Source organism: Scardinius erythrophthalmus, assembly GCF_964197995.2.
Source record: "Scardinius erythrophthalmus genome assembly, chromosome: 20".
NCBI lineage: Eukaryota > Metazoa > Chordata > Actinopteri > Cypriniformes > Leuciscidae > Scardinius > Scardinius erythrophthalmus.
The window spans coordinates 1,750,099-1,774,343 of NC_138240.1; the positions used below are offsets into that span (position 1 = coordinate 1,750,099).

General features: G+C 38.5%; 1 protein-coding gene across 2 annotated transcripts in view; it reads right to left on the reverse strand.

Annotated features, from left to right (window-relative positions):
• Positions 1 to 24,245, reverse strand: part of dtx1 (deltex 1, E3 ubiquitin ligase) — a 49,472-nt gene that overhangs the window by 16,893 nt on the left and 8,334 nt on the right. For both annotated transcript variants that reach the window (XM_081349125.1, XM_081349126.1), the window contains exon 3: positions 6,896 to 7,604. In XM_081349125.1, the coding sequence (XP_081205251.1) occupies positions 6,896 to 7,604 (709 nt within the window). The remainder of the gene's footprint in view (positions 1 to 6,895; positions 7,605 to 24,245) is intronic.

Sequence of the window (24,245 nt, forward strand, 5' to 3'; positions counted from 1 at the left end):
TTAAAGTAACACTGCTAGGATGTTGTGGGTGGTTGCCAAGGTGTTGCTATGTGGCTGCATTGGATAGAGCATTATTTAGATCCAGGCCGCTTCAGTCTGTTTCCATCCATACATAGTTTTTATGGATAAACACTATAACAAATGGTTATAAGCAATTTGATTTAATATTGGATTTCACTCTGCACAGAATGTGTTTCTGACATCTAGATGAGGGAATCCTGATGTAAACGGAGTATGTGTGTGTATGTATATAGTGTATATATATACACACACTATGATACTGAATGTTTAACATGGTATTTTAAACTCTGAAGTACTTCAATTAGCCAGTAGGTCATCTAATAAATGGAATTTTAAAAATAATAATAAAAAAAAATCAATAGAAATTATAATCTAAAACTAAAAAAAAAATGTTGTTCAACTGGTCTATGATTACTTAAATCTGCTGGTTAAAATGATTACTTAAGATGTTTGAAATGTACATTTGATCGATTGAATTATTACATTACTCAAATAAAATAAAATAATAAATTAAATAATGAAATAAAATAAAATAAAATGTCTTCTCAATTAGCCTATAGATAATTTAATAAATGGAATTATTACATAACTCAATGAATTAATAAAATAAAAAATAAAATAAAATGTAAATAAAAAAGAATTCAGCTCAATTGGCCTATACGTTAGATTAATAATGAATATGTTTGAAATGTACATCTGATAGAGGAGTTATTAGACCACATAACTTGAATAAAGTAAAAAACTGTACAGGGTTAAACTGTTCACTTGTTTACATTCAAATCAAACAAAGTGAAACCATTTCTATACACCTGCGTATAGAGTTAAGCTGTTAACACGCAGTAAAACAGAGCGTCTCATATCAACACACATCAGGAAACGTTCACACTCGTCTCGCTTCATGTCTTATCTCTCCTCTGCTAAAGATCTCAAAGCCTTCAGTCGTGATCGAGTCACTGAACCAACATGAGAACGGTCCTACCGTCTGTCCTCCGACGAGTCTTCATCCGAATCCATCATCTCCAGCTCTCGTTAAACAACACACACTTCCTTTTCTGATCTCACACTCGCTCACAGGAAGTGAAACAGGAAGTCGGTCGTTGAGTTGAAGAGAACTATGAAACTGTTAGTGTTTATATGTAAAGCCAAACACAACATTGAGATGGGGCAGACGTTCTGAAGCTCTTTAGAAAACCAACCTGCGTCAAACACACTTACGTCAGCACTTCACCGACGTACTAAATGATTAACATACATCTGAATTACAACATATAACACTATGAATCATACATAGATAGACCTATATTCATAATGGAAGAGATGTTCTTCTGTGAACATCAGATTGAATGATTCTGCTCAATTCTACACTCTAAAAAATGCTAGGTTGTTTTAACCCAATTTTGGGTCAAATATGGACAAACTCAAACATTGGGTTAAAAATGTAATAAGAAAAAAAAAAAAAAAAAGTAATCCGATGGCTGGGTTTGTCCATATTTGACCCAAACTTGGGTTAAAACAACCCAGCATTTTTTAGAGTGTATTCAAGAGTTTGTGTGGAAGCGCTATGACTGCATATGTGACCCTGGACCACAAAACCAGTCACATTTTTTGAAATTGAGATTTATTGATCATCTGAAAGCTGAATAAATAAGCTTTCCATTGATGTGTGGTTTGTTATGATAGGACAATATTTGGTCGAGACACAACTATTGTAAATCTGGAATCTGAGGGTGCAAAAAAATCAAAACATTGAGAAAATCTCCTTTAAAGTTGTTCATTTATGTTGGCGATTGTGCAGCATTCACTCACACAAATACATGTTTTATATATTTACGGTAGGAAATTCACTAATATCTTCATGGAACATGATCTTTACTTAATATCCTAATGATTTTTGGCATAAAAGAAAAATCAATTTTGACCCTTACATGTATTGTTGGCTATCGCCACGAATATCCCCGTCATTTTTGGTCTTACATTAAGAGTAGCCTAATACGTCATGTTGTATTTGTGTAACACAGTAACTAATATTGTGCGTTCTGCCGCCTCGGTCTCTGTGAACTTGAGCGCATCAAAAATTAACCCGAAACTCAGCATGAACACAGACGTGAGACACACACACGTCCAAAGCTTGAGCTTCTATTTTAATGAACCGATTCAAATGGAAAACCATTATTCTCAGATTATGTTATGAAGCGTGGATATAGACGCGTGCACTTCTGTGGAGAGATGACGAGTCACGATCGCCGACTTCATCACCGCAGAGCAAAACACAGAAACACTCGTTTATCTGTCAATTATTCAAATGTTCACAGTCTCCTTGCCGTTTATTCGCGACTCGTTCATCATCATCGGTTTAGCCGGAGTGCTGTGGCGAGCTTTCTGCGTGTGTGTGTGTGAGCGCTGGGGCGAGCTTTCTGCGTGTGTGTGTGTGAGCGCTGGGGCGAGCTTTCTGCGTGTGTGTGTGTGAGCGCTGGGGCGAGCTTTCTGCGTGTGTGTGTGAGCGCTGTGGAGGCTGTGTACGGGATAGAATATTAAAGGCTCATTGTTATGATCTGGCTTATTAATATACATGTGCGATTAATCGACTAATCACTTAAATGAACCATCTAGTCAACTAGAAAAATCTTTAGTTGAGGGCAGCCCTATAGATTACATTATGATGATAATATATAACACAACACAGCACAATATCATAACATAACATACTGTAACACAACAAACACAACACAACGTAACACACTGTAACACACTGTAACACAACAAACACAACACAACGTAACACACTGTAACACACTGTAACACAACAAACACAACACAACGTAATATGCTGTAACAACAAACACAACACAACACAATGTAACATACTGTAACACAACACGACATAAAACGCAACATAACATACTGTAACACAACATAAAACACAATACAATGTAACATACTGTAACACAACAAACACACTGTAACAACACAAAACACTGTAACACAACACACTGTAACACAACATACTGTAACACAACACAACACACTGTAACACAACACAACACAACACACTGTAACACAACACAACATAAAACGCAACATAACGCAACATAACATAACATACTGTAACAACTAACACAACATAACTTACTGTGACACAACACAACATAACACAACACAACACAACACACTGTAACACAACAAACACAACACAACGTAACATACTGTAACACAACAAACACAACGTAATACTGTAACAACAAACACAACACAATGTAACATACTGTAACACAACACGACATAAAACGCAACATAACATACTGTAACACAACATAAAACACAACACAATGTAACATACTGTAACACAACAAACACACTGTAACACAACATAACATAACATAACATACTGTAACAACTAACACAACTAACACAACATAACACAACATAACATGACATACTGTAACACAACAAACACAACACAACATACTGTAACACAACACAACATAAAACGCAACAACATACTGTAACACAACAAACACAACACAACACAACGTAACATACTGTAATACAACAAACACAACACAATATAATATACTGTAACAACAAACACAACACAATGTAACACTGTAACACAACACGACATAAAACGCAACATAACATACTGTAACACAACAAAACACAACACAATGTAACATACTGTAACACAACAAACACAACACAACACACTGTAACACAACAAAACACACTGTAACACAACAAAACATACTGTAACACAACACAACACACTGTATCACAACAAAACGCAACATAACATAACGCAACATAACATAACACACTGTAACAACTAACACAAACAACATAACTTACTGTAACACAACTAACACAACATAACGCAACAACATGACAAACTGTAAAAACAAACACAACACAACATACTGAAACACAACACAACATAAAATGCAACATAACATACTGTAACACAACAAACACAACGCAACATAACATACTGTAACACAACACAATGTAACACTGTAACAACAATAACATAACGCAACATAACATACTGTAACACAACTAACACAAACACAACACAACGTAACACCGTGACAACATATAACACACATAACACAACTAACACAACTAACACAACTAACACAACACAACTAACGCAAAAAACAACATACTATAACACAACAAACAATGTAACACACTGTAACACAACAAACAACACAACGTAACACTGTAACACAATAACATAACGCAACATAACATAACATACTGTAACAACTAACACAACAAACACAACACAACACAACGTAACATACTGTAACACAACACAACATATAAAACAACATAACATACTGTAACAACTAATGCAACAAACACAACATACAGTAACAATTAATGCAACAAACACAACAAAAAATGATTCTGCTAAATAGGCCTATTGATTACATTACGATAAGATAAGATAAGATAAGATAAGATAAGATAAGATAAGATAAGATAAGATAAGATAAGATAAGATGCCCTGATTCTAACGGGTCTCACTTTAATTTTTAACTTTAAAATAAAAATGTTCGTTACTATACAAAACTAAATGAATTACTGCATTCACAAAGCTCACATAGTCACATTAACAAATAGACATGAAAAAATGAATAAAATAAATAAAATAAATACACAGATCACTGACACTCACTAACCTCAAAACTCTTCAGAGGGAATTAAATCTCACAAACGTTCATGTTCAGTGAAAAGTGAATCGCATAAATGAGTCAAGAGGAAAACTGAACTGTGGTGTTCTGGTGAAACTGTGGATCCCGTACCATGGTGAGTTCGTGGCATCAGAATCTGTCCGACTCTGCCCTCTAGTGGCGGTGCAAAATCACACACTTCCTTCTGTATGACCGGTCTCAAAACATCATAACCAGAAGTGTTTCTAGCCTTACATCATCAAATGGATTGGATACTTTTCTTTTGATCCTGTTATTAATATGGGATTTATTGTCTTTAGCTGCAATAGAGTCGTTCACAAGCTGCATGTACAATAAAGATCTGCTTCATTGCTGACAAATGACAAACATTTCCTAAAAGGGATTGCAGGTAAAAATCACTTCATCTGATGCTCTTTGTGTTCTCTGTTTTAAAAGTATCCTGGTATTATTTCAATGTAACTGCTAGAAACTGAGTGAACTGAGCGAATGAATCAAACTGAGCCGTTTGAAAAGTTCAAAAGTGATTCATTTGCGAATATGGCATCGTCTGATTCTGAACAGCTGATTCCACAGCAAAAAAAAAAAAAAAAAAAAAAAAAAGGACTTTCTAGCTTAGTATTTTTGTCTTTTTCCACTACAAACATCTAAACATTTATCAAGTCATTTTGCTTCTCAAGCAAATGCATCTTGATTTAAGAATTTTTAGATATTTGTACTGGAATACAAGAAGAACATCGAGTGAAAACACAACATGATTGCTGGAACTCTGTCCAGGAAAATGATTCTCAGGTTGTATATCTTCATTGTCGGACAAGGATTTATCAGTATTTATTATTTATCAGGGGTAAACGCCGCAGTAAAAAGGGTCAAAATACTTTCAGGCAGATAGTGAAACCTGTTAAACAGCAAATTGTAAGCCAGACTTCACTATTTCAGTGGTAGTGGATAGACAATGTAATTGCATTAGTATGAAAACCTATGAAAGATGTTCACTGTTGTAGTCTGTGTGTGTGTTTCATGTCACACAGCTGAGAGATCGACAGTGTGTTCACTGCACGTGATGCTTGTTTATACCACGCTATCTGCATGAGTGTGTGTGTGTGTGTGTGTGTGTGTGTGTGTGTGTGTGAACCACGCTCATCCTGTGTGTGGAACCGCTCGCCTGGGAACAATGCAAACTTATCTGCCATTACACTCTTTCTCTCTCAGTCTCTCTTCGTCTCTGCGCCGCTCTCTGTGTTTCTGCTGAAGTGTGTTTGTGGTTTCAGCGCAACTTCACATTTCCTAGGATTTACAGCCCTTCATTAGGTGCTTTACTCTGTGTGTGTGTGTGTGTGTGTGTGTGTGCGTGCGTGCGTGCGTGCGTGTGTGTGTGTGTGTGTGTGTGTGTGTGTGTGTGTGTCTCTCTCTCTCTCTGCTGAGGCTCCGTTTTGCCTTGATCCATTATTCATCTTCCCCCTGTGTATCACAGCCTGGATCTGGATGGCAAACGATTCTCACACACACACACACACACACACACACACACACACACACACACACACACACACACACACACACACTCGCATGCGGTTTAACTTGACCAAAGACACACTCAAACAATGATTTTCACACGCTCAGAGGAAAGGACAAGATTTATAGATGCATTACAGCAACAATGCGCTTGAGTGTGTGTGCGCGCGCGTGTGTGAGAGAGAGAGAGCGAGAGAGAATGTGTGTGTGTGTGTGTGTGTGTGTGTGTGTGTGTGTGTGTGTGTGTGTGTGTGTGTGTTTCACAGTGTGTTTGACTGATTCACTGTCACAGTGCAAAAGGACACTATTGATTATTTCCCTGTTCAAGGCAATCAATCTCTACAAAACTGAAAAGCATCAATAAACAAAGAAAAGTGATGCAAAAAGAGTACAAACAGCTCAAAATAAAGATATGCAAATGAATCATACATAAATCAATCCATCTATCTATCTATCTATCAATAGAAAGAATGATAGAACGATAGATAGAACAATACATAGAACAATCAAATGATAGATAGAACAATAGATAGAACGATAGATAGATAGATAGATAGATAGATAGATAGATAGATAGATAGATAGATAGATAGATAGATAGATAGATAGATAGATAGATAGATAGATAGATAGATAGATAGATAGATAGATAGATAATCTCTTACCCTGGAGGAATGGATCCTCTGCTCGTCGTCACCGTGATCCGCTGCGTTCCCGGCCGGTTCAGATTATTCTGCCCGTTAATAGTAAGCGTGTGATTGGTCGGAAGCGTCACGAGCGCAGGAACGCACGAGAAACTCCCCCCGTTCATCTCCATCTTCCCACCTCCACCTCCACCGACCTTTATGTTGTTATGGTGTCCCCTAGCAACAGTCGTCGTGGGCGACCAGAGGGAGGAGCCAGCGAAGGTGTTGCTCTGCCTGACGACAGCATTCGTCGGGTCCGCCCCGTAGAGTCGTCGTCTCTGTTGCAGAGCCAAGATGGCGTTCGACGCGGCCCGTGTGCTGTGGACCAGCATGCATTGCTGGCATGTGCACGGGGTTCCCGAGTTGGTGCCCACGGGCCAGGACTGGGATTTGGGGATCGATCCGGCGATTAGCGGATACGCGAGGTCCATCCGCCGACGAATGCGCCGCTTTCTCTGACTCTGCCGGTTGGTTTGGGACATCCCGTCGAAGTCCACCAGGTAGCAGAAGCCCAGCGAGCTCAGGTCCAGCCAGGGGTGCTGCTTCTCGTACGCGTTCTGGATGCTCACGCACAACTCCATGTCATAAGGAGTCCAGGATCCACAGTCGTTTTCCCATTCCCACACGATGCCCTTTCCCGGAGACGAGGACGGGTCGTAGAAATTGCGCTGGACCGGACGCATTGTGCCTGTAGAGAGAGAGAAAGAGAGAGAGAACTGATGAAGAACTAATACAGTGAACTAATGCAGTGCAAGATAAAAGCATCTGCCAAGTGCATTAAAATGTCAGTGTAAAAAACTTTACTCATTTATCAACCCTGTTCTCACTTAGCAAAACATGTCTTGTTTTCCAGCACAAATGTCTAAGCATTCTTAAATCAAGATACATTTCCTGGAGAAGCAAAATGACTGAAGATATTAAGACTTCTTTAAAATAAACAAGCTTTTAATGTTGTTTATATGTCTATGTGGTGTTTTTAATATGCTTTAAGACAAAGCATGTGTAAATTCATAAGTCGACAGCATTGCTGAGTATTTCCTCCTTAAAGGGTAACTAAACCCTAAACCAACTTTTTTTAGTTAATGATCTGTAAGAATGGGGCTTTATTAGTGCTGTTCATTGATTCGAGTAACTTTTTTGACATTTGGGTATAAAGTGTTTTAATTCTACAATATATGGTGTAAAAACGTCTGAGTGCTGCCCTCTTCAGGTTGAACGGTGGCTACTGCAGTCGAATTTTCCTATTGGATGTTGCGGTACTGCGTGACGTAAGCGGTACTGCGTGACGTAGGCAGGTTCCAGCTCACCACGCCCTCCCTTGGTACGAACTACCACGCCCTTGGATGAGCTAGCGTAGATTTATCTGTATTTAGTACAGTGGTAGGTGTAGTACAGTCTATGGTGTAGTAGTGTTGCTGGGTGCAACAGCACTGCTGGACTGCATAGCTTTCCAGCAGACTTGGAAATTAGGCGCCAGTGATTGAATGCACTTGGTCTGGAAGACCGTGACTGTAAAACCTGCATTTTACGCGGAATTGCTTTTCCAACGCAATAGAGGTGGAAATGGGCTTCTCCACACAGCTCGCGCTGAACAGCGACGCAGTGCCAAACGCTGCTCCTCGATCCTGCATGGACTCCACCACTGCAGCGGCGTCTTGATGTGAGTGATCATATATATTTTAATCACAATTTATGGTTAGGCTAAAGTAAATCCTCTGGGGTCGACAAACCCGTCGGCGCATTTTGCTGGATTTTTTCACATAGCAGCGGCAAAATATGAATATGCATATAGAAAGCGCGCGCTATTGACATCAACTCGATAATACTCATCAGATGCATATTTACATCGTCTTGCGACCCTGTGAGCAAACTCTCCATTTTAGACAGTCTGACAGCAGGACTCTCAGGTGCACGCCCCCCCCGCTCACGGTTCGTCCCCTGTATCTCCGCTGGGGTCTGCCCACTTTTCTAGCATTTTTCAAATATTGCCAGTGGGTGGAGTCAGGCTCTGACCAGGGGTTTAGTTACCCTTTAAAACTGCAGTGAACCAAAGACAGTCTCAAAAACACGCTTTGAAATCGCTGGTGTTTCTGACGTCACAAACTACCTTGTAACCAATCAGATCAACGTGTGATCGTCAACCAGTGGATCTCTGAGCTGAGTGAGTGGAGGCGGGGCTCATTTGCATATTCATAGAACTGTGCATACTAAATGAGGCAAGGGTGTCAAGTTACATTCAAGATATTTTAAGGCATGAATAAATTTTAAGGGATACATACAATTATTGATTACAGGGGGACTTTAAAGCTACACTGTGTAAGATTTTCTCCCATCTTTTATTCCAAGATTAACATGGCTTCCAGTTCGACTTCATCCACGAGTGTTCCTTCAAGTGATGAGGTTACTTTAGAAAACTATTACAAATTGCATTGAGTTATTTAGTCAGTTAACATGTAGGTTATGACCTCTATGTAAAACGAATAATAGTTTTACGTTTTCGTTATTTTAGTACCATTTCATTGCTAACAGCAGCCATCAGGTTCCCAAACGAATGCAATGCCAATCTTAGTAAAGTATCAGTGGTATCGTTATGCCGGCAGTCGCGAGTAATCTCCCCCTCGCATTCGTCACGGTGCCACTGAGTGTAAAAGCGTGAAAGGCAAAGCTTGAATTTCCAGGTATGTCCCTCTTTGGCTAATGCATTTTCAAGATGGAGGTGCAACATGGCTGCCGCCACCCGAGCGACTCGCTCGTATGTATCGTGAATGGCAGATTCTACGCTTACGAGAATACTTGATTAGTTGGTAGAAGTAATTACACATCAATGAGCACATATAATTTTGAAAGAACAAAGTGCTCTTTGCTAAGAATCAACTTAAAAAATGACTGTAGCTTTAATGAAAAATGTATCAAAATTAAGTGAGTTTGTGGCTAAAACAAGAAAAATTATTTGTCAGTGGGGTCAGAAAAATAAACTTAATTCATAGGGAAAACAAGATTAATTTTCTGACCCAATTGGCAGATAATTTATGTTTTAAGCATAAATAATTTTTATAAATGTTTATATCAAGCAAGACTTAAGGCCCGTTCACACCAAGGACGATACCTATAAAGATAACGATAAAGATATAATTCTAAAAATCGTTCTCCATATTAAAGAATAACAGAGTTCACACCACAACTATAACGATAAAGATATGAGGAACGATATCGTTGGGATCACTTTCAGAACGATTTTTTTTCAGCTGTCAAACGATAAAACACTGACAGTCAATCAGAATCCTTTCTAATTTAAAGGTCTCGCGCATTTAAAATGGGGCGTGCGCGCGCGCGTGCTTAGAATAAAAAGACCGTTATCGTTCGTTGGTGTGGACGCATATATAGTTATCTTTGTCGTTATCTTTATAGTTATCGTGCTTGGTGTGAACGGGCCTTTAGGGACCTATCTTACACGACGCAAGTGTTTTTTGCTAGTTTCAGCCCGACGCAGTTATCGTTTTCACGTCCTGCACCACGTTGTTTAAAGGGGGGGTGAAATGCTCATTTTCACTTAATCTCCTGTTAATCTTGAGTACCTATAGAGTAATATTGCATCCTTCATATCTCCAAAAAGTCTTTTGTTTTATTATATTTTTAATTGCAAGATTGGCTGTACCGAGTCTTTCCGGAAAAAAACGAGCGGCTGGGGGCGGGCCGTGTGGGCGAAGCTAAAGCTGTGAGCTAACAACACACAGCTGTGAGCTAACAACTAACGCGCCGAGCTAACAACACACAGAGACATTTGTTCAACAGTTTTACTCACCGTTCCAACGCACGACCGCGAACCTTTATCATTGTGACTGCTCGATCCTTAAGCATTAGACGATCTGGGCTTTGTTTATAAAACAATCATCGTCGAAATGCAGGGAACAACAGTCTTACACAACTCTGTTTATGCTAAGGAAAACAAACTCCATCCACGGGTGCCTTAACGCCGGGTTCTTTGGGAATCTGTGCAGGGTTGTCTTGCCCTGGCAACCAAAAACACACTTCTTTGGTGACATTGACTTCCCAAAAGCCGGGCAGGGCGCTTTGATGGCGAACTGCTTTCACTCTCTTGCTCTGGTTTACGAGTGCGCGCGCGCCCGCGATCTTACCGGAGAAGTGCCCTTAGGACCCATATAAGGAAATTCCGCCCTCTCTTACGTCAGACAGAGCCATACTCGAAAAAAACTTTCCGAAACTTGTGACAAACCGGAAGGACAATTTTTGGAACAAAAATACTCCTTCAAACGTACAACTTAACTTTTGAAACTTTGACCATGTTTAGCATGGGAATCCAACTCTTTAACAGTGTAAAAAACTCTGTATGCATGAAACATTAATTCACCCCCCCTTTAAATAGCAAATGCATTTGTGTCCATTTGTGCGCCCATGGGCTGCTGATCTGAAAACGAGGTGTGTGTTCTGGCGCATTGTTGGTGTGTTGCTATTTTAAGGAACTGAAATAGACTGAGCCATTGACCGATTGAAACCTGGTCTAAAGTCAATGCCGCAATATTTTTTTGTTATTTAATGAGCGCGTTAGTAATGTGCGGGTCCACAATGTGCGTACACTCTGCTTATTAAACACACAGGACGCACAGCAGCACACAAACATGCCAAAGATTAAAATTAAAAGGATTACAATGTAAAAGATTATTATTGTGTACATAAAGATATGGTGGAATCCGGCTTGTCCCGTAGAAGGTCTGTTTGCGCACTTTGACCTTGCGCACGAGCAGATCCGTTTGCGCTCTGGAGACGCGTTCGGTCTTTCCACAATCAAATTCCGTCATGTAAATAGTGAATCCGCAATGGCGCGAGCGCGCATTTAAAGGGAATGGGAGAAGAGACTCTGATTGGTTTAATGCACATAAATCCCAAAACACACCCATTACTCTTTAAGAGAATAGGGACAACCCTTTTAGACCATGATGCGCCGGGAGCGCCGACCATTTTTCCTGTCGTTAAACTAGCAAAAGTGGATTCGGACACGGCTTAAGTGAACTTGCGCCGTGCGCTTTAGACCATGCGCTTAGATCGTTAAAATAAATAGGGCCCTGAATATCTTCAGTCATTTTGCTTCTCCAGTAAATGCGTCTTGATTTAAGAATGTTTAGATATTTATACTGGAATATTCCAAGTCTTCTGAGACCAAGCGTTTGCTTTGTGTGACGCCTGTGGGTACTTTTGCAGGTGCTGTGGATGCTTTCAACTGAGAATCAATCACATTATCTGCAATGTACTCATTGTACAATTAGTTATTGAAATGACAGTTGAATCATAAGCTTTCTCAGATGAGAGTTTGATAAGAAGCTCCAGACCGGATGGATGTGATGACGGGAGGAAGATGGGAAGAGGAAGAGGTGAAGGAGAGCAGCACACACACACACACACACACACAAAGCACGACTGACCTTGAGTTTCCACAATCCAACCCCGACTCTCCCACCCGGGGAGGATCATAACAGCATTACTGACCCGAGGTCAGACCTCAAAGTGTCACATCCTTAAACTGAATCCGAAAGGTTTCGTTAAAGCTGCGAACTTTTGCACCAACAACACACAGCATTTCCCAGTTCCTCATTTGGATTACAATCATTGACAGCGGTTACAGGTGAAGTTTCATACACTTGCTTGTTATTGCAAAGTCTACAAAAAGAGTGTCTGCATGAGTAAAGAAAGTATTATTATAACTGATTTGCATATTAAACGGAAGGCATATTAATCAAATCCATCATACATGGATAGACAGTGAGAAACTGAAGTCTGTTTCAAGTGAAGATTACCAGTTAAAACAATATTGAAAACAAAAAAATATCAGAATATTTAACATCTCGTCAAATAAAAGTAGTAAAATGATTTAAAATCCAGCTATTCATTGTCATATTGTGATATGTAACCAACTAATGTGATTTACATGTTTAAAAATGCGAGTTTATTATTGTATGTTATATAACCCATAAATGATAGGATATGAAAATGCGTTGCATAACAAGAATTACAGTCGACTCGACAGATCTGGAGATTTCGGCCGTTCCTCCTTTCCTGGAACTGCATGACTAGATAAAAGTTTCCCGCAGGACTAATCATGATGCACTGACTTTTCTACAGGCTCAATGTGACTTACAGCAAGGTCATGTGTGTAAACGTGAACACACACACACCATAAATCATACATAAAGATGCATTGTGCTGTTAGTGCTGTGTAATTCTGATTAGGGCCGTGTGATGTGGACAAAAAAAAAAAAATACTATCACAATTTTTTATCAATATTATAATTTTGAAATAATATTTCCTTACTCATACTTGTCTATTTTTTTTGGAAGCCGGCTTTATTGATGATGTTTGCAGGCACCATTTATTTGCATAAATATCGTTGTAAGGTGTGTAGTTCGCAAATGCCTTTATTATTGTTCACCTGGTTTACCTTCCTGGTTTCTTGCTTTCTTCCATGTCGTAATGCTGGCTGAAAAATCCAGCGGTTTAGAAATTGCACGTTCGCATCGCGATTTTATTACGATTTTGATTAATCGCACAGCCATAATTCTGATGAGGTTTTACATTATTTGGAATATATAGTGATCAGCCTCAAATATACACACTCACGCTCTCTCTCACACACACAAACACACAGACATACACACACTCTCACACAAACACACACATAATTCTGATGAGGTTTTACATTATTTGGAATATATAGTGATCAGCCTCAGATACACATCTCTCTCTCTCTCTCTCTCTCTCTCTCACACACACACACACACACACACACACACACACACACACACACACACACACACAAATACTCACACAAATACACAAACACTCATACATACACACACCCCCAACAGGATGTTCTGTTCTCAGACTTCCACTGAGACCAACACTTGAACACAGAGTTAAGGAAAACAGACACACACTTTCTCCATGTCCTTCCTGAAAGCTCTGGTCACATCCCATCGGATCCTCCAATGATTTTATCCTCATCTGTCTGTCCTCTTCCCTGAACCCAAACCTCACACTTTCCCTTTACACTCGCTCATCCGGTTTCTCATCCGGTCGGTCCGTGTGTGTCGTCTTCTCTGTCTCTGTCTCACGGCATCATCCAGATTACTCTGTTAAGACTCGCTCACTTATCTGGAAACACACCATCTGACTGAATGTATATATAGTGATTTCTAAATCTGAAAAGTCAGGTAAATAATAATGAAAAAAAAAAAATTTCATTAATTTTTTATACATGTTTTTGTACAGTTTAAACATTATTCTAGTAATGCCCAGCTCTAAAGTACCTGAAAGTAAAACAATATATATTTTACTAATATATATCGAACGACTGGAAAAGTTGTGTGGCCTTTGAATATTGTTGGATTTTTATAGTTTTGTATTTTATGTATTAAACATTTAATATTTTAATTCACCCCCTCAACAATTTCCCTAATCAACCCCATCAACCCCTAATTTTAACTGATTTCTAGACCGGGAAAAGTCATGTAAATTAATACAATTGTAAAGAGTCATGGGTGTTTTTACGCATTTTGAGTACTTTGTTACTTACGCCAACCTCATAAGAATTTTATCAGGTAGAAACTAAGAGAAAAAAATATTTTATTAATAATCAAATGACTGGAAAAGTTAAAGGGCCTTTGAATATTGATGCATTTGTTGCAAATTTAAATTTGAATATTCTTACATTTTATTTCTTCATTATTATTATTTATTTGTATCTATTTATTTATTTAATTAACATTTATTTTATTATACGATATATACAATATTACAAAATAATATTAATTATAAATATTAAAGACATTTATTATTTTAATTCACCCAATCAACAACTAAACAATATGTGACGTAGCCGAATTTTACAAGAGATTTCTGAATTTCTAGATCTAGAAAAGTCAGGAAAATTAAATAAAAATAAATATTTTTCTTGTTATGCAAAGCTTTAAAATATTTTATCAGGCAAAAATCCAGAGTAAAACTAATTTTTTTACTAAGAAATCCCGAATGACAGAAAAACGAATTGAATATTGTTGTAAACGTCGCACTGTTGCACTGTGTCATCAGATCTGATAATAAACTGGAGTTTGCTATATGTTAACAAAGGGAATGTAAAATGTCCTTTTCCGTTTGGACAAACTCCACATCTGATTTGATCTGAATACAGATACAGATACAAACCACTCTGCCATTGTAACAGATTCAGATATTGCTTTGCTCATGTGAACCCTGCGAGGCTGCTAGTTAGCAGAGTTATGCAGAGCTTGCAGAAAACAAGGACTTAAAAGACTGTAGCTCTAAGCCATGACTGCAGAGGACCCAAAACACACACACGCACACGCACACACGTGTAGATGCATCGTGACCGTCCTGCGCCAAAGGAAGTTGGTACAAAAGTGTCCGCTGCCCCTGTGATGCCCAGTGTGTGAGCGTCAGCGCCAATTATGCCCACTTGACTAAACAGATTCACACAGTATATGATGTACTACAGTAAACTCAGGGCTTAATTTGAGCCGGAACACGCCGGAACATGTTCCGGCACCTCCGACATTGGATCCGGAACCTTTTTTATTGGATCCGGCACCTCCCGTGTCAATAAAATTAATTGCCTAAATAAAATAAAATTACTGTTTTAGTGTTCAATGTTTGTGACACATGACTTGCGCGCTTGTTGTACGAGTTGAGATTGATGTTAGCCTCGATCGTTTCACTCAGGGGAAAAATGTCAAAAAGACGCTATAGACAGTCAGATCCCAAACAAGCAAAAATCGTTTCTGCTGATCAAAAAGGAGACCACGGTGGACACAGTAGCCTAGTATCGACATTATATCTCGTTATTTCGACATAATAAGGGGACATTCTAATCTGCCACATTAAGCGTTCTTATAATGGTTTTCTATATATGGGAGGAAAATGCTTAACGTGTAAATGCGTTCATATTATGGGCTCATCTGATTTTTTGTACATAGCATATTTGTCAGGATTTTAGTATCATAATGATTAATAACGCACAATTATCCGTGAACTTGATCTGAACAAATGCCTTTCACTTGTGTGTGCAAAATTCAGAATTAAATTAATGTGCAGAAATGTGTACAAATAGAGAGTATGTAGGCCTACTATGCCGTTGTAGCCATTAAAAAAGCACATTTAGTTTCATATTTGTTAAAATATTATAATGTTTTTGTTTTTTTTTTCATTTATGTTGATTTATGAAAAGTGAACAGCACGACCGAGTAAGATAGGATGCGCAATATGAGACATGGAGCGGGTCAGACATGATTTTGTCCGTTGAAGTTGAAGTTGTTTAGAAAGCCTTTCTTTAAAGTGAATTTCGTTTTGTATAAATTGTATCTTAATTTTAATCAAATTTTCATCAACCATTTGCCTGTAGGCCTATTTATTGAATACGAAAAAAATATAACGGAGGCGCCAGCGCGCTCACTTGCATTGCACGTGAACTGCAGCACGAAACTCAGTGTATGCCTCACACAGACATGACAAATACATCAAATACACAAAGCTTGAAATGTCTTTAAACGAAATAATTCAAAACGAAAAAGGAAAAAGGCTACTCTCTGATTATGTAATCCATTAGGCCTATTTATGTGCATTTCTCTCTATAAGTGCGTTCACACGGAGATGGCGATCGTCAACTTCATCTTTGCAGCTGAGTCGACACTTTTAGAGAAAACACTTTATTGTTTTTATTAATAAAAATCAATACACGCGTCACCGGATTTACAGATGCACGCACACATATTATTTCGAAATAACGAGATATTTTGTTGAAATAACAGTCATTATTATTAATTTATTTGTTCTATCTGTAATAAAATAAATAAACATTATTATTAATAATAGCCTACATCTTTTAGAATATTTGATTGAATGCTGAATGTTATTTAAGTAGCCTACTTGTTCAATTTAATAAAATTAAAACTTTAATTGTGATCATTAACATAACTGAATATTAAATATTTAGTGGCCAAGTTTTGCGCAGCTCCCCGTCAATGATCTATCTATAGCACCCACTCAGCTGGCGCTGTCCCTGCAGAGAAGCTACGCAGGCAGTGTAATTATTATTATTTATTTTTTTTGTTCCGTTACCTCCAACCCCCGTTTTGAGTCGCCGGATCCACCCCCCCTCTGCGCTCCGGGACCTCCCACTTTACAAATAAAGCACTGAGTAAACTGTACAGTAGATGCTTTGCTGTGATGCAGCAATTGGTGTCAAGCGTTTCAGATTAGACCACTGTATTTCCTGCAAGAAAAACCCAGAACGCATTCTCACACACACACTCGGTGGAAAACCCCGTGATAAACCAAAGCAGTTCAACACCTCCACTATTCCCACACACTGTATGGGGGCGGAGCCTCTAATCAAACAATCTGGGGGCGGAGCCTCTAATCAAACTATCTGGGGGCGGAGCCTGTCATTTTGATGCACTCAAGTCATGTCCGAAAAATGTTACTTAAGATAAGCAATGAAACAATCATAGTGGAATCAGGGTTAATATAGTTCACTAAAAGCTAAACCATAAAAGACATTGTTGTTACTTGCAGTAAAATGAACATAAACTGGTCTAGTTGCCATGGCAATATTTCTCTTTTCATTTAGTTTAAGTTGAAGTACTAAAATAAAACAGAAATGAGAATAAAAACAACCAACATAACAATATAGACATTTAAAAAAAAAACAATATTGCTCAAATATTACAATATTACTCAAATAAATACAGTATTAAATTGCTCAAACTGTACAGAAAATGCTAAATTAAACTAATTCAAAATATAAAAAATAATAGTATCTCAATGATACTAAAGCAACATCTGATTTTGACATTACGCTTTAGGAAATGTGTTGCTAAGCAGAACAAACTACAAACCAATTTTATTGTATTATAATATTTAATATTACTTTTTATTTTTATTTTAATAAAAGTTTTAGAAACTTTGTTGCTTGTATTTGTCATTTTTGTTCATTTTTAAAAATATATCTGTAGTTTTTTTATTATTTTTTATGTAAGTTTTAGTTATTTTAGTAGTTCAAGTTCATCTAAATGAAAATTAGAGTTTACACTTTTTATATTTTATTTTATTTCAGTTAACGTTTATTTTATTGCATGTAACAAATATGTTTTTTTGAATGGTTTTAGTTTTAGTTAACATTAATAATCTTGCGTCAAACTTCATGCAAGAAAGTAAAATAAGCGTAGAACTAAAGGACGTGGCGTGTCCTGGCTGATTATAATTCACCTTGAGACTGCAGATCCTTCTAAGAGCACATTTGGCTGTCATTCCTAATGAGCAAAGTGGAAACTGTGGCCCTACGCTACTCCATTTTGGATCGGCCGCATGGGGAGCTCCTGCCAAAAAGCATCTGGCTGATATTATTCATACCACCAGTCAAGACAAGACAAGTGCTGAGAGAGAGAGAGCGCGAGGGGAGGCGTCCGGTCTTGGCTCTCCTACATCACCTTTACAGGCTAATTGTTTTAAAATGCTTAAGTCTGCAAACGTGATGAGAATAAAGAAGAGGCTGCTGTAATGAACTGCCCTGAAAGTTCAACAACTCATCTGTCAGACGGCCTGTAAAACACACACATGACACTTACATCAGCAGCGTGTGATGTATCAATATTCTGACTCGACCAATGGTGTGAGTTTGGGGGCGGGACTACCTGTGTGTCTGAAGATAAGAGGCGGAGCAGAAGAAAACAATTATTTAGTCAATATGGTTTGGTGCCATTAGTGGTGCAGAAATTAACCAGCAGCTCCAACATACATGTGTGTTTCCAAAAGTTTGGGGTCTGTAAAACAGCGTTATTCAATGTGTTGACAGACTTTCGACTGAAACGGGAAGAGAGGGCGGGACATATTGAGCAGCTCCTCCCCTTTTTTAAATAGCCAATAGCGTTTAGTTTATATCACAGCTCAGCCAGAGCCGTGATTTCCTCCTAATCTCTAATCGAATCTCCTCCATATCACTTTAAAATACAGCATTCTGTGCCGAATTCAACGGGTCCGATACGTTTTTTGTTCCGCGTGGACTCGATCACATGATCCGCTCTGTATATTGTGTCTCTGGCCCGGAGCTGAGGCGATTCGCGTGACACTAACGTGAAACCAGACTTCATTCGCCTCAATGGAAAGATATTTAAACTGTCTGAATCGTTCCCTATCCCCTATATAGTGCACTGTGTGCCATTCACCATGTAGAAAATAGTAAATGAGTGAACAATTTCAGCCACAACTTCAGCAACTATTTATAGTGTAGGGGGCGTGGCTTCAGATTCTAGAGAGCCTTTGATTGGATAAAAACTCTGATGAGAAGCTGAACTGCAGTGATGTCATCAAAATCATTGATCCATATTGGTGGAAGTGAGAGACTAAGATTTGAACGCTTATATCTTCTAAATGTGAATTTTGTCATTGTTTTGAAGCTCACTAGTTTATAGATAACTAGCTTATAGATAGGTAAGATTAACACATTCATCCTAAAAGCCAAAAAACTTCAATTTTAATATCATGGGGACTTTATGGAGTGCTATTTTACTTTTTTTTTTACTTTATTTAATTTCTGTGCTTGAAAACTACTGTTAGATCAAGCTGAAATGTAATGAAAGATAAAAAAAAAAGATATAGAATACTGAATAGAATTGAATAGAATGAAGAGTGAAAGTAACAGAAGCTCCTATAGTCCATTTATCAGGCATTATTATACATGAAAATAACTGAGGTAAATATCTATTTGCCAAACGAATTAAGACAACTAATATGATTAGCATTCTTTTGGTTTCTCTACCCAATATTTTTTTTTTAAATTACAAATACAGGGATCGGTACTCGGTATCAGCGATTACAAAAAATGAAAATATCAAAATTCTTTACTGTGACTTGATCAATTTAATGTGTCCTTGATGAATAAAAGTATTAATTTAATTTCAAAAGACACCAAACTTTTGAAGCATTTGCTGGGAAACTGCCAGATGTAACCTGTATAAGTTTCATTCTCAGTAAGAGCACGGAAGAATGAGACTCTATATGCAAGTAAATGCCCTACTAAGAACACTTAGGCAACACAAACCTGCATTCAAAGAAAACACTTAACACGTTTGTGACCACAAAAGCCTATGGGTTTACACATCGGCTCGAATGAGTTTCTCACGCTCAAAACAGAGCTGTGAAAATCTTAACAACTGAATGTTAAACCGAAACACACTCATACACAACATAATCAGTCAATCAGAAGCATAGCCATCATCATACCTGATCCAGAAAACCTCTAGAAATGACTGTAAACTCTACTTTCTGGCAGATAAACTAGCGGACAGCAGGATGAAGGGCACAAAGTAGCCAGATGCATAGGCTAAAACAAAAACGTCACGACCTTGCAGAAGCATCTGCCAACCGGCTGCTTTAGCACTCGACTGAATTAAAACATCATGCACTAATCCAACTATTGGCTAAAGCGCACCTACTAACATCTGCCTTTCAGCAAATCAGATTTCACATAACTTAATTAATATTCATGAGCCAGGCCGTGGCTGGCCAATCAGTGAGACCACAGGGTGTTCTGTTTGAATTAAAGACACTAACAATTAGTCGCACTGTATATTAGCTTGGCGCTGACTATAATAAGAGTATTTCTGTGACAGTAGTGTTTGTCAGGGTCAGTGTGTAATGTTTACTGGCGACTTGAGAAACAGCGACTGTGGGACGAGCTGTGTGATGCCTTGTTTTACATACAAACTCATTCTCCAGCACAAAGTTCAGTTTTTGAAGCAAGAAAACTGATTCCTACGGAGGCCCTAGAGGGACATGGTGGTGAAAAAAAAAATGAGACGGAGGAAAAATCCCAATGCTTTTGCATTCTCTCGCAAATGTTTTGCGTTCCCACGAGAAACTTTGTTTTTTTTGTGCAAACACTAGGCTTCTCAGGGGAATGCAAACGTTTTGCGAGAGAATGTACAAGCAATGGCAAATAATTTTTTTCTCCATTCCTCCATCATGTCCCTTAGTTAGGGGCTCCTAGATTTCTACCAATACACCTTGTTAATATTTTTATTTTATTTTTTAGAAGTGTTAAAGGTGCTCTAAGCGATGTCACACGTTTTTTAGGCTGAAACATTTTTTTTGTCACATACAGCAAACATCTCCTCACTATCCGCTAGCTGCCCGTCCCCTGAACACACTGTAAAGAAACACGGTCTCTGTAGACAGCCCAGACTCCACAAACGGCAACAAAAACAAACTGGCCCAGCCTGGACCACGAAACATAAACAGTGTTCCAGCCAATAACCGACAAGAATGATTTGGGGGTGGGGGTTGGGGGGGGGTTAGTGCGCATGAAGGGGGGTGTGGGGAGTGGAGGAGAGAGAAGCATGAGGAGGGAAGTTAGCCAGAGGAGAGATGTCCTAGACAACAACAACGACTAACGTTAGAATTATATTCTCTTGAATTTTTATATGGCCGACACACGACCAAAGAGAAGACGTTCCCGATGAACAAATAGCAAAGAAGAGGGAAAAGGAGAAGAAACGCGCGAAGTCCTGAATTTACATCGGGGGAGGGGACGGGATGAGGAGGAGGGAGTTGTCGAGCTAGCCTTCGTATTGTTTGACAATACTTTGAACAAGAAGTGACGTCACCCAACAACGCTTAGAGCAGCTTTAATAATAAAGGGCAATATGTTCTCCATCAGAAATGAGTCGCCAATCCATAATGCATTAAAACATTGAAGGTACAAAAGTCATCATAAGTTTTACATGAGAGATACATCTATGACAGCCTAGTTAAAAAAGAATGCTATTAAAATAATAAAGATGCAATTCAGACAAAAAGTTCGGACTTAAAAGTTAAAAGAAAAAATATGATGGATGGATGGAACCTGGTAATACCACCATTAAAATAATAAACATGTAAACCAGACAGAAACTGATTTAAAATTAAAAGTAAAAAACATTTTATTTTTAAAATAATGAATAAATAAATAAATAATAATAATGTAACCTTCTATAGAAAACCATAAAAGATGTGTGAACAACAGAAAAGAATGAAAGTCATCTTTGACAAAAATATGCATTATTATAATCAGAGCAACAATGTTTAAGGCTTAGTGGATGACATCCCTGAAAAGTTCACATTCACGTACATGCATTTGGCAGATGCATTTATCCAAAGCGACTTGCATTGCATTCAAGCTATAAACTTTTCCAACTCATGCATTCTTTAGGAATCTGACCCATAACTCTGGCATTGTTAGCACAATGCTGTACTGTTTGTGTTATACAGAAAGGCTGCATAACTGGTTAGTTAAATTTTAAATGCCTAGCATTAAAAACTTTTTTTAACACCGAATGGCTGATGAGATTTATAATGCGCCCTTGAATACAACACTGTATATTTCCGTCCAGTCCATTGAGCTAAACAAATCATTGCAGTGTTACTTTGCAAATGAGACGTGTAAGAGAAGACATCTACAGCGCTGCAGAAAACCACAGACTCTCTCCTGAGACAAACAGACCGATTGAGTCTGGACAGAGATCAAACCCCATTCAAACACACACAATCACATCTGCACTACCGTTCATCACACACACACAGACCAGACGCTCTCCAGTCTTCTCCTTATTAAAGATGTGATGAAACCTCTAACAGTAAGTGATGAAGTTGAGTGTGTGCGTCATCCTGCAGTGTTTGTGCTCCAGACACCAATGATTCCTCAAATCCTGTGTGTTGTTGAGAGTGTGCTGCTACTTTACTAGGTGATCAGACCCTTTTTACCTTTATGGACCATAAAAACAGGTGAAAAACTCTACAGATGCGCATAGATGGAACCCAAAACACCCTAGAAACCCCTAGCAACGCCTTGGAAACCATGCAAAGCACCATAGCAACTACGTAGCTCTGTGGCTGGGCCCAAGCTTTCTTAAAACGCATTTTTATTCTTTAGCTTTTGGAAACCTGTAATTGTTGTTGTTGTTGTTGTTGTTGTTGTTGTTGTTGTTGTTGTTGTTGTTTTGATAGTGTAGACCTGCTTTGTACTATGTACAGCACTTTGGATCAATCTATATTGTGTTTAAATGTGCTTTATAAATAAATGTTGTTGTTGTTGTTGTTGTTGTAGCAACACCCTGGCAACCAATCAGAACCCCCTAGCAACTGCATAACAACATGTTAAAAAAAAAGAAAACCCTAGCAACCGCATAAAAACATTCCAAAAACCACATTAGAAACTACATATCAACTCCTTGGCAAACCATCCACAGCACCTACAAAGCAACACCCTGGCAACCAATAAGAACACCCTAGCTACTGCATAGCAGGTTGCAACATGTTAAAATCATTTAGAAAACCCTAGCAACTGCATAAAACATGCTTAAAACTACCTTAGAAATCTCCTAGCAACGCCTTGGTAACCATCCACAGAACCGTAGCAACTACGTAGCATCACTCTGGCAACCAATCAGAACACATTTGAAATTGTACAGCAATACACTAAAAACAATTTTAAAAAGCTTGGCAACTGAATAAAAACATGCTTAAAACCTCCTTAGAAACCACATAGCAAAGCCCTGGCAACCACCCACAGTACCATAGCAATTGAATAGCAACATCCTTGCAACCAGTCAGAACACATATGCTCATTTTATTTTAGAAAACTCGAGCAACTGCACAATAACGTGCTTAAAAATGACTATAGAACCACATTACAATGCCTTGGCAACCAGTCAGAACACACTAGCTACAGTTCTGCAAAGCAACAAGCTAAAAAACATTTAGAAAACCCTAGCAACTGCATGAAGACATGACAAAAACTGACAAAAACCAAAGCAACGACACTGTGATGCCCTGGCAACCAGTCACCCGGCAATCCTAAGACGAGCAGCACTCACATCAAACTACTTTCCGCGTGAATCCCACAAGGCTGAAGGAAGAAGGAATTCTGCAGGGCTGAGCGATGTCAGTATGACCTTAGTGACCAGCTGCTGTTTATTAGAGACAGTACCATACTGCATACTTACTGCACACGAGGAAACCTCAAACTCCAAGCAGTGAGGGAGGGACACCACCACTACACACACACACTACACACACACACACACACACACACTACACACATGCATCTCAGAACACTAAGTCTATTAAGAGAGCTCCATCTGGAAGAACCAGGACACCTAAAATAAGCATGCATACATCCAATTCAGAATATTAAACTTCATGTTAAGTGGTCCAAAATTTTACACACACACAAGACAAAATGTCTTATCTTTAAAGTTTTCTTATTTA